Source organism: Camelus dromedarius, chromosome 11, assembly GCF_036321535.1.
Source record: "Camelus dromedarius isolate mCamDro1 chromosome 11, mCamDro1.pat, whole genome shotgun sequence".
In the NCBI taxonomy this organism is placed as follows: domain Eukaryota; kingdom Metazoa; phylum Chordata; class Mammalia; order Artiodactyla; family Camelidae; genus Camelus; species Camelus dromedarius.
Window position 1 is genome coordinate 26,981,063 of NC_087446.1, and position 12,228 is coordinate 26,993,290.

Below are 12,228 nucleotides of genomic sequence, written 5' to 3' on the forward strand. Positions count from 1 at the left end.
GAAAAAGAGTAACAACTTATGTTCTTGAAAAATCTGTAGCATTAAGATATCTGGGATATGAGCTTGGAACAGAAACAACTGAAGCTTTACCAGGCATCAAATTCTTACCAGCAAACAAGAGTGTAAAGACTACTACAAGTTGGTAGAATGCATGACCCAAAATATTCTTCATCATTGTACGTGAGATGAGGGGCTTATTTCTACCATAAGGTTTCCGAAGCAGGAGAGACTCGGTGGGGGGTTCAGTCGCCAGAGCCAGGGAAGCGAGCGTATCCATTATGAGGTTTACCCACAGCATCTGTACAGCTTTAAGTGGAGAATCCTGGGAAAGACAGGTTTCTTAATAGACATTTACAGCCATTCAGGGACTCAGCAATTCTCAAGATGCCATTTACATTCAAAAACTTAAAGAACGTAACATTTTTGCTCTAAAATAAACAAGTCTTAATAAACAAACTGTCAACCTACTTGAGTAATACAGGCGCCCGTGAAGGCAACAATCACAGCTACTACGTTGACAGTGAGCTGGAACTGAAGGAATTTTGAGATGCTGTCATAGACATTGCGTCCCCACATAACTGCTTTAACAATGCTTGTAAAGTTGTCATCTGTGAGAATAATATCAGATGCTTCTTTAGCTACGTCAGTTCCAGCGATACCCTATTAAAAAAAAGTTCTGTGAATTAGACTAAATGTTTAAAACATAACTTTTAACTATTTGAAAGGCTAATATACATTTAATTAATAGAAATTTAGCATTATATTTAATAGTTATTGACTAAAACTTATTGTGAAAGATGGTAGAAATTGAATATAATAAACGAGGCATTGAAAATAAAGTTTAAATTGGGTTTAAAAAAAAAATAGGAATGGATACAGGCACTACCCAAAATTCCTTCCAAAAGTCACATTATAAAAGATACATTGAAAAATAGAAACTCACAAAGACAAAAAGTTAGTGGGAAAGGAGATAGTTCAAAAAACCGCAGGAGGCTGGAAAGCAGATGACCAGACAGTAAGAAACTCAGCAGACCCCAGAGAGCCGAACCCTAAGCTGACAGCAGGGAGAGCGGGGGAGCCTCTGTTGCACTGCGGGGCTCTGCTGCATAAGGCTCGGGACTTGGTAGCATCAGGTAGCACTGGAGGTGGGGGTGACGAAGGAAGTCTTCAAAGTCTTCCGAAGATGCTGAAGAAGTACTTAGAAGGTCCAAACTAAGAGCAACAATGTCCCTCAACAGTGGAATGGGATGCATTATATTAGCAGGCTGTAGATTAATAAAAATGAATGAACTAAACTATATACAACAATGCACATGAATCTCACAAAGACAATGATGAACAAAGGATAATGGACTCAAAATAATATATAATATACGATTCTTATGTACAAAGTTCAAAAACAGACAAAAGAAATCTTCGGAATACTGGCTGTCTCTGAAGAGAGACAGTAGTAACTATAAGGGAGTGTGACTCAGGCTTCCTGGGGTATAGGTTGTACTGCATTTCTTGCCTTGCATTATCTATTATCTACTCACTTGTGATAATCCATTCAGTGTGTACTTTTCTGTAGGTGTGTTACATATTCATAAAAAAATGAAAAGAAAAGCCAGCTAGAGCCTCAGAGCCCCCTCCCAAGGCCATGCAACCAGGCAGTTCGCCACTCCCTCTGACCTGGCAGAAAAGTGCCTGCTAATTTACTAAGAGGATACAACAGAATGTTTAAACTGAAGGGTGGCACCAAGTACTGCTGGGTATGGGGTGCTATATTGAATACAAGCAAGCAGTTAAGAGTAACTCTGATGAATGCTAAGACGACCATTCTTCTTCTTCTTCTACTTGTCTCCCAGAATACCAGGATTCAAGACTGCCCTCCAGTCAGCAGATTTGAAAATTCTTTTCTGGGAAATCTGATCAACTGAAGTGAAGAGACCTAAAAATACTGAAAATTCAAAGTACCCTAAGAAGTGAAATGGCCAAGCCAAACCACTTTATTGAGTAGCTCTGGTCGACAAATCACACCTATAGGCTTAAGGCTTTCCAGCTTTTCAACTTCCTACTTGTAAATAAGCAGAGACAACTAAGAATCATTTGACATCTAAAGAAAGCACTAACTGGAAAGATAGACACGACACCAAAAGGCATACAGAGATACAAAGAGACAAAAGCTTGTTTTTAAAAAAATGAACTCCTTAGAAAAGCAAAAGGCACAGCAATGAAACAAGAACAAGATGTTAAAACAAGAACAAAAATTCAGAGATTAAAAAACAACTCGTGGAAATTAAATATATGATCACAGAAATGAAAAAAACAACAGAGTCGAGGAAATATTCCTGTAAGATGACAAAGGTATGGTAAACAGAAGAAAGAGACAAGTTATCAGTATAAGAGCTCCAAAAATCAGGGGGACTATGCCACAAAGAAAAACAATGGAGAAAAAACAAGGAGAGTATAAGAAAATGCCACAAAACTAAAGAAAACGAGTTTTCATAGTAAAAAATTGCCCTAAGACAAACCATTATGACATTCAGAGGACTTGAGAACAAAGGAAAGACTTAAATACCTCCAGAAAAGAAAGAAAGAAAGAAAAAGTTTCAAAATTCAAAATGGTATGTAATAACATTGGAGGTACAAATTCAAAATTCTGAGTGAAAATTATTTTCAACCTTGATTTTTTAAAATCAAGTCAGACTAAGAATCCAAGAAGAATTCTTTGAGGAGAGAATAGAGATTTCAGTCACAAAAGTTATGAAAAAGTAACTCTCATGAACCCTTTTTCTCAGCAATCTGCTGGAGATGGCTTTACTTAACTGAGAGAGTAAACCAAAAAAGATGATGACATCAAATCCAGGAAATTTAAAATCTTACATCAGTGAATGGTTAAGGAAATTCTCAGATGGAGAAAGAAAAGTCAGCTGAGCAGCAGGCCTAGCAAACAGTCCAGATTATATAGCATGTCATACGGTCTGGGAGGTGTCTCTAAGCAGGTAAAATCGGTGAAGGCACATGATGCCTCTGACATAATGAAAGAAGAATTTGGTGATGAATTAATATTCAGTACATTAAAAAACAAACTAAGGAAATAATTAGATAAATAAATCAATAATTTAAAGATTAAGAGAGTGAACTGAATAAGACAATTTGTAGGGAATACAAAAAGTTGTGCAAGGAAGTACAAGTCATTACAGTAGACCACATGGCTCAGCCTGGAACAGCATTTCCATCACAGTAAGTACGGTCTCTGGACCATCTTTAATTCTGATGGAAGAGTGACAGGACAGGTAGTGAGTATGAATGCACATAGGGGTAACTGTGTGTGTGTGCCTGTGAGAGTGCTAAATCCTTATCGTCCTTAATGAAAAGTCATTAACACATGCTTTATATTAAAAAAATTAAAAACTCTTGTCATGTCATTTAGATATATGAAGGCAAATAACTAAGGAAAACAAACAGCTAAAATAGTTGGTTTCCTTTAGTCAAAAAATGAGCTGGAAGAAATGATAGTCGGTAGGGGACCTAGGTATCAAGTCTTACAGAACTGTTTGACTTTTCAAATGCTATGCAATATTGTTTTGATAAACACAAAAAACAAAGTCCAAGTCAAGCTTTTCTCAAAATATTCAATAAAGGAACAATCATAATTTAAAATTTTAGCCTCTAACTCCTAACCTGAATATTTTAATGTGAAACATATCTAACACAACTAAACCAAACAGGTTTCCCTGCCTCTAATCATTCTCTTTTGCAAATGCAAATCTCATCACTCCCTTGTTCAAAATCCTTCAAAATTTAAAAAGTTACTGTAGATGTTAATTGGTACCCAAATAAAAACTAGTTTTACAGGTAAACAAGTGTGGGAAACTTTACACCAAAAAAAAATTAAACAGCTTTTTTTATGAGCTTCTCAGAGCTGCATGCTAATGTCTCCAGATTTGTTTGCCTGCATCAGAAGACTGCTTGGGAAATGCTGCTCTGTCAGATAAAAGAACAAATCCCTCATCTCAGCCTTTAAGGCCCTCCTCAGGTAGCAAATCCCCCTTCTTCACATCCAGGACCCACCAAAACACCTTCTTCTAGTCTTGTTAAACTACTTATCATTCTCTGACATCTCCTGGCAGGACTTTTCTCCATCCCTCAGCTCAAATGGCACCTCTTTCAAATGCCTCTATAGGCAGAGCCCCGTGCTGTGTTTAGACCTTCACTGGCTGCCACTATGCTTTGATGATTTATTTCCTTGTGTGCTGAACCTTTAGGAGGCAGCAACTACTCACCTCTAATGTTTCTGGACCAGAGTACTGAAAACAGATTCTTAATGTTTGAAGAAGAAACAAATTATTATTGATCCAAAATCTAAAAAGACTTTAAATTACGGTATTCAAATTACCTTAGGGAAGTTTTTTACTACCAGCGATGTACACTTGGTTACAGAAATACATCATAGTATTTAGTCTTTGATGACAGAAATATCTGTACTTGTGTGGTTGACAGAAATTTGAATTTTGGTGGTAGAAATAATAAAATATAATCTAAAAGAATGTAATCATATTTTAAGCACGCTACGGAGGCTTGCTATCTAAAGGAATTCTAAAAGGAGTGGCTAAATAGGGCAAAATGCCAGACCCCTCTGCAAGCTAATAACATACTCACACTAGTTCCTTTATTTTATTGGTGTAAATTTTATTTTAATGTTTAATTTGCTAAATATATAGTGTGTGTACATATACAGAGAGTGCGCGAGAGAAAGGGAGTTTTAAAATGCTATTTCTGCTCGAAAAATAAGAAACAGATTTTAGAAAGAACTAATCAATAGCAATTTCTTGTAGGTATCTAATAAAAGCCCCAAACAAATAATTTCACCTTTCAGTTTTAAAATATGAAACTGAAGAACTGAACAAAAACACAGTAAATTCAAGCTTGAGTCAGAGTGCTTTCAAGTCCAAACCACTAAGCACTTATTCTTTCCCTGTATATTTAAAATACATTTAGATTTTTTTTGATGTGTTACCTTAAAAAAAGTGGTAAAATGTGCCTAAAACCTTCAAAAGGCTTAAATATCAAACAGAGCAGCTGCTGCACTGTTTCTGTTTGCATTACTACATTTACCTGCATTTATTTAAAGCCTTTAGTATCTGCCTGAAATACTTAAGTTTTGGGAAGAAAGCTGTTTTATTTTAAAATGCATTGTACATAAATGCCTTCCTGGTGAGCAGTCCAGATGAAAGTAGCAGTAAGAATCCCCGCTAAATGATCAAGAGCAGCAGTGAGTGACCCTGTTTCTAAAGTGAATGACCCTGTTTTGTCTACAAAGAAACAGCCCTTAAATATTCTTTATCCCTTCAGCTACTTTTCACAAGTCTTCAGAAGTTCACACCAGTGTGCTGCTTACCACAATAAATTTGGAATAGGATGAGGTAGGAATCTTTGGGTGCACAGTTATTGGTCAAGGGGACTTTAACTATGTAATTTCCTTCTTCCATTTGCCTCACTCCTGTTGAAAGGCTGCCACTATAGTGATGGCTCTGCTAAATCCCAAATACTTTAGCAGCAAAATATCAGGGGACAAATTATGCAAAAAAAGCCCACCACTGGTACACATAAATATTCTCTTATCTGAAACATTTGGAGCCAGACTGTGTCTCAGAATTCAAAGTCTCTCATTCTTTAGAAAGATAATGAGGTACATGCCTTCTATTACAAATTCTCCCAGAGGGTTAGCACCCCATAAAAACACATTAGTATCTGTACAAAGACTACGGATGTTCAAATTAAGTGGGACAAATAACATCCTCACATAAATTCAGAGTAAGCTGTGCAATGAAAAAGTCTGTTGCAAATTTAGGGGAAAAATTAGTTTTTAGATTTTTGGATTTCAGAATTATGATTATGAACATATATTTTCCAAAATAAAACAAATCAAATTAAAATTAAATACTTAAATTTTCTATGGCACTGAAGTAACAAAGATTCATCCCAACACTGAAAAACTGGAAGGAATGGATTCAAAGATATAACAAGCTTTTTCACTCATTAAATGTTTATGTAGCATATGTATTTCGTGGTATCTATTTTACACTACTGGCTATACTATAAAAAAATAATAATGAAATGCTGAACTTGCCTACTACTTTTAATAATCAAATATAAACTGAGAACTTAGGTGGGGAAGCAGACTTTTTTAATTAAAAAAGATTACATCTATTATACACGAAATGATTACTCTTAAAAGACATTTTCAGTTGAGTGGAAGATTTTTAATTATATTCTTAATTTAAATACACATAACTGTTCTAAGCCTGTCTTTTACTTAAGAGGACTGTTATAAGGGTCAGATGAGATGATAGACGTTTAAATATTTTAAAGTACAAGGTAAATGCATGATCTTACTATAACTGTTCAAAAGAAGTCATCCTCCAGCATCAAATAAAGGTGTATTATAAACTAATTTGGCTTATAAGCCATTTTAGGCTTATAAATTATCCCTCAAACTAATCTCGAGGGACAGTGTATAAAAGCAATAGCAGTTTAGTAACAAACCAATGAAACAAACAAAAAACCCAGCAGGTAAATTACATCTGAATGCTTGAATAGGTAAATTCCTACCATTGCAAATCCAACATCAGCTTTCTTTAATGCCGGGCCATCATTTGTACCATCACCCGTCACGGCTACAACCTGGCGTTGTTCTGAGACGGTGCTGTCAATTATACCTGAAATAAAGTAAATATTTGTGCTGTAAAAATAATCCCTTTAATTAGTAAGGTGACTCTGCAGAATATCTTGGCTAGCTGGTTTTACAGATTCACGGTTAAAAATAAATAATTAAATGTAGAGAAATGAAACTGCTGAGATGCTGGGCAAGAACCAACTCCAGAAACTGTTTTATTAGGAGTGATATCCTGTTTTAATCCCTGAAGATAAACACAAGTCCCCTAAGGGAGCAGAAGAAATGCATGTAGATAGAGTTCATTAGAAAAGATGATATCCAGGATTCAATCCTGTATTCAGTATCTATTACTATTTTAGGATGTAAAACTCATTTCTGTTATAAGAAATTGTGGAATAATTTTAATATATACTCACCTTTAACCAGTGTATGTTTGTCAGTAGGAGATGATCTTGCAAGTACTCGAAGCTTTGGCCATATCTTGTCTATCCGCTCTTGCTCAATCTAGAAATTGTTGGCAAAGTTAAAATGTGCCCAAATCCTAGTTTCCTAATTCCAAAATCTAGCATATGAATCAGTGGTTCTCAAAGTGTGGTTAACAGACCAGCAGTATCAGCAATGCCTGGGAACTTGTTAGAAATGCAAATTGTTGAGCAATGCCCCAAGGCCTATCTATCAAATACTCTGGGGTGGGGCCTAGTAATCAAAGTTTTAAAAGCTCTCCAGGTCACTCTGATGCATACTCAAGTTTGAGAACCACTGCGATCTTTATAATTACAAGATCAAATTAAAAAAATCTCCCCACTGCCTATGAAAATGAAAACTTCTTAGCCTAAGAAGCACAGAGAGTTTGGGGTCCCCTAAAATATGCTCCGTATCAACCTTTCCAAACTCATCTCTGTCTACTCGCTCACACCTTTGGTACTTCTTGGGCAGAGACTGAAAAGAAGCACTCACTCCCTTTAGGGCAAATTTCTTTATCGCTTGTTCCCTTTATCTTCTGAAGGGCTGCATGGATTCATGTGTGATTCCTAACACGTAGTACATATTCAAGATATATTCGTCAAATGAAATTTCTAATATACTAAAAACATATCAACTTAAAAAATAAGAAACGCTTACCTCTCCCTTTTCATTTCGTATTCTTCTGTTGAAATCTTTACCTTCTAGGCACAGGAAATCTTCCCCTGGATGTAAAATACCACATTTGGTAGCAATGGCTCGAGCAGTATTAATATTATCACCAGTGACCATCCGCACAGTAATTCCAGCCCTCTGACATTTCTTTATTGCATCTGGTACCTGGTTTGGTGGGGGAAAATTCACATTACAAAGGCGGGTAAATCCCACGGAACAAATATCCATTGCCTCAAAGTCCCACAAGTGACAACTTTAATTTCATCTCAAGATACTGAATAGTTCTTGAAGTATTTCCCAACAAACTCTTCCTTCCTATTCCAGCGCCACAGTCCTAGCTCAGGCTTCATTTTCAGTCTGTTTGTATTATTTACTTGCCAGACTTTTTAAAGCAGCTTTTCCCCCTGGCAACCATTAGGCAATTCTTTCTGGTTTGGCATTCTACCTCTCTGGTATACAGCCCAGACCACACCAGGGTAAATGTTGGTGTCCTTTGGGCTTATGGGTGGGTGGCTCACTTGTTTTGTTCCCCTTCCTTACCTTTTAAGGGTTATCTTACCTACTCTGGTGCTTCCAACTACCATCTATGTGCTAGTAACTTTCAAACCTATACATATTTTTCCCAGCTCACTGTGAGAGCTGGATTACTAGGTCCATCAGAAATGTGGACATCAGGATTTGGGTGTCTGGGGTAGGGTAGAGCACATGCTTAGCATGCACAAGGTCCTGGGTTCAATCCGCAGTACCTCCTCTAAAAATAAATAAACCTAATTACCCCCAACACAAAAAAAGAATTTAGGTATCCAAAAGGGAAACCATGTTTTCTATCTAACAGAAACCCAAGGATTAGCTGACTTCTTCCATCACCCTTACCCTATACATCCTTAAAGGCCAATGAGTCCTGCGGATTCTACCTCAAACTTCCAGCACCCTGTCTCCACTGCTTGCTGCCTCAGCTATTGTAATAGCTTCTTTTTTTTTTTAATTGCTGTCCCTGTGTTTGTGTTTCTCCCCTCCTTTGAAATATCTGATGTATTTGACGATAGAGTTCTATTCCTAATACAATTTCTTAAAAATATATGATTCCCCAACTGTTATACAATAAGTCACAAAGTTCTCAGTATAACAGAGTATCACACTTGAGATTTAGAATAGTTTCCTATATTTATCTAACTTTTTTCTACTATACCCAGCTTGATAGATGAATAATCTCTGTATTATTTTTGTATCTTTACTTCTGTAGTTCCCTTTGCCTAGAAAATCCTTTCCCACTCATCTTCTCTAACCAGAAAATCCATACTGATCCCACCAGAACAGAGGCAGCAAATGCAAATACCTACAGGGCCATGTAGGCAACAGAAATGAGGAAAACATGCTGAAAGTGACAAACCCAAGACAATACCTAAAGAAAGAGCACTCAGCTCTAGTCTATTTTGACCATGGTGGAAATGCTGACAAAATCTATACGTTCATGAGAAAGCAGAAATCCAGATTTATGTGCATATATGCAGTCTCTCAATACTTCTACACACACACACACCCCTCAGGTCCACAGATAACTTGACTAAATGCTAACTTTGGCCTACAAGCTGGTTGTGACTTCTTTTGTAAATACAGTGTAAATGTAACATCTCTGGGAGTTTTCATGACCTCCCTAGACAGAATTCTGCCTTCACATTACACAAGCCTGTATTATTTAAAAAAAAAAAAAGAAAAAAAACTTGATTTTGAAAACATTGATCTGCTGTATAAATGTAATATATATCTTGGTATCTCACTTGAGATAAAAATTAAAAGATACATATTTGTCCATTTAAGCACTCAATGATTAGGTGGTTCCCTGAGATCATTTGGAATAGGAAAACAATGAATGAGAGTGAGAAACTGGTCTTGGTTAAAACTATATGGCAAATTACATTTAAGAAAGTAAACTAAATTTATTAATGGCCCACTAGCCATCAAATACTTCCATGTAAAACTCAAACTACCTCCACTTTGGTAAGTAAAAACACTGTAGAGAAGCCAAATATCTTGTTCTTCAAGTACACATGCTGGATTTATTCCAAATATCTAATCAAGACTCTCTACATCAGAACTGCACAGTCCAGATACCCATCTGAGAAAGCTATCTCATACTACATTGTCTCACATTAGTACGAAAGGACCCATTTCATTTTGTGATACTGAAAAAAATTGCTACTTACGTGTTTAAAAAAACTGTCCAGACTCAATGCCAAGAGCACAGTAACAGCAATACACTTCCCAGAGGACAAAAATTGTAGACATCCTGATTTAGTATTATGCTTAGATAAGATTTAAGTCATAAATCAATGAATAAAACTGAATGGTCTTCCCTTGACCAAAGCTTGGCAAACATTATCCACCTGGATATTTAATAAGCATTTACAACTCCACAACCCAAAACTGAATTTATCTTGATTTTTAAACAGGCTGCTTCTGATTTTCTTATTACAATGCTTAATACAATCTACCAGCCACCCAGTTATGCAACTCAAGAGACTGGTTCCCACTTCTCTAGAAGATATCTAATTGTGGAGAAGATACCTCAGTCCTCAGCTTTTTCCCCTAGCTACACATTTTCCTTGAGAGTCCTCCCTCAGCCTCACATGTGAAATCTCTATCCTACACCACTTTCAGGCTCCTAGGTCCTATTGCCTACTTGACATATATTTGGATGTTTCAGACACCTCAACAATGTCAAAAAGAGTATATCCAAAGCCAGCGTATTCATTCCTATTGGTTCTACTTCCATTTACTGTGAAATCATACCCTTCTTTTCATCTTCCCTGCCATAACTTCAGTGCTAAGCCACAGTCATCTCTTGCCTGGGATCGTTGCAGTCATCTTACAGGATTCCCTGCTTTTACTCCTCTTCCTAATTCATTTCTTACAAAGTACCCAAGATACTATTTTAACAACATGAATCATGTCACTTCCCAGCCTGAATTTCTTTAATTACTTCCCACTGAATTTCAGGATAAAATTCAGAGCCATTATTGCCTAGTAAGGCCAAAGATAATCTTGTCTGCCCCTTTTTTGTCCAAACATACAGCCGCACTGGCCTCCTTTTCATCTTTGAAATAGCTAAATACTTTCTCACATTCAGGCTCCCACATTTTTTGTCCCATTTCTTTGAACGCTGTTCCTGCAGCTATCGACACAGCTGGCTCACTTTTAGCCATTAGATCTCAGCTCCAATGTTACATCCTCAGAGATCCTTACCGTGGTCTCTCAGTCATCTCTATTTTATTACCCTGTGCCTATCCTTTATAGCACTTATAACACTTGTAATTGTCAGTTCCCACCCCCTAACCCTGTGCCTAACAGAATATAAGGGCAGGGCCTAGTCTTACTCCTCACAGAATGTATTTTCACTTGGCACAACTGTCTGTGTATCTATCATTTTATCTTTTTATCGGTTGTGTTACTTATCTAGAACATACATTTCATGACTATTGTTTATTGCAGTATTTCCAGTTCCTAGAAGAGTGCCTGGTACTACAGAGGGTGTTGGCTTAATTAGCTGATGATGGCCAGTGAACAAAAGCCGCTTTTGCCTTTGTGCCACTATTCATGTTGCTTCTTTGCTCGGCACATGCTTACTGCTCTCTCTCTCTCAGTCCAGCTAATACCTCCTCATCCTTGAAGACTCACATCAGGTAATTAACCTCTGGGAAGTCTTACCTGACTCCTCCAGAGGTTAATATTGCACAGTGGGCTTTTAAGCACAAGTTTTTTTAGACAGAGCTTGGTTTGAACACACTAGCTCCATGGTCTAGAGCTAACCTCTACACATTTCAACTTTTTTTTTTTAGCTTGCAAAAATACTTATAACTCAAAGGTGAACGTTAGTGAACTAATACATGTAAAGCACTAGGCATAATATCTGGCACACAAAGAACTCAATAAATTAAGACGTTACTTTAGACTATGCTGGGGGTGCATGCTCTGTGCTCACAGAACATGCTCTGTATATGCATCTAACAATGTGCTAACATCTGGGTTACAATTATCATGTGTTTATCCACCCCCACCCAGGTCAGTGACATCTTTGAGGCCAGGAACCAGATCTCAAAAATCTTTATAGTCTCTAGTATCTTGGAAAAGTGCCTGGCACACAATAGTTGCTCAATAAACTTAAAAAAGAGAAAAAAGATTGAAAGAAAAAAAAAGCAAAATCTAGAGCTGCAGTCTGTCCAATATGGTAGCAAGATGTTTAAATTTAAATAAAAATTTTTTTTTTAATTCAGTTTTTCAGTTGCACTAGCCACACCTCAGGAGCTGAGTAGTCTCAAGTGGCTAGTGACTATCCTACTGAACAACACACAGAACAATTCTATCACCGCAGGAGGTCCTACTGGGCAGTGCTGGTCTAGACACCATGAAAAAGAAATAGTTTAATGGTATTT

At 36.9% G+C, this 12,228-nt stretch overlaps 1 protein-coding gene across 6 annotated transcripts in view; it reads right to left on the reverse strand.

The window, feature by feature from the left end:
- The window catches only part of ATP2B1 (ATPase plasma membrane Ca2+ transporting 1), a 115,443-nt gene that overhangs the window by 16,756 nt on the left and 86,459 nt on the right, over window positions 1–12,228 (reverse strand). For all 6 annotated transcript variants that reach the window (XM_064491572.1, XM_064491574.1, XM_031463039.2 and 3 more), the window contains exons 13-17: window positions 7,784–7,963; window positions 7,078–7,165; window positions 6,598–6,704; window positions 469–660; window positions 109–322 (exon numbers count right to left, since the gene is read on the reverse strand). In XM_064491572.1, coding sequence (XP_064347642.1) covers window positions 109–322; window positions 469–660; window positions 6,598–6,704; window positions 7,078–7,165; window positions 7,784–7,963 — 781 coding nt within the window. The remainder of the gene's footprint in view (window positions 1–108; window positions 323–468; window positions 661–6,597; window positions 6,705–7,077; window positions 7,166–7,783; window positions 7,964–12,228) is intronic.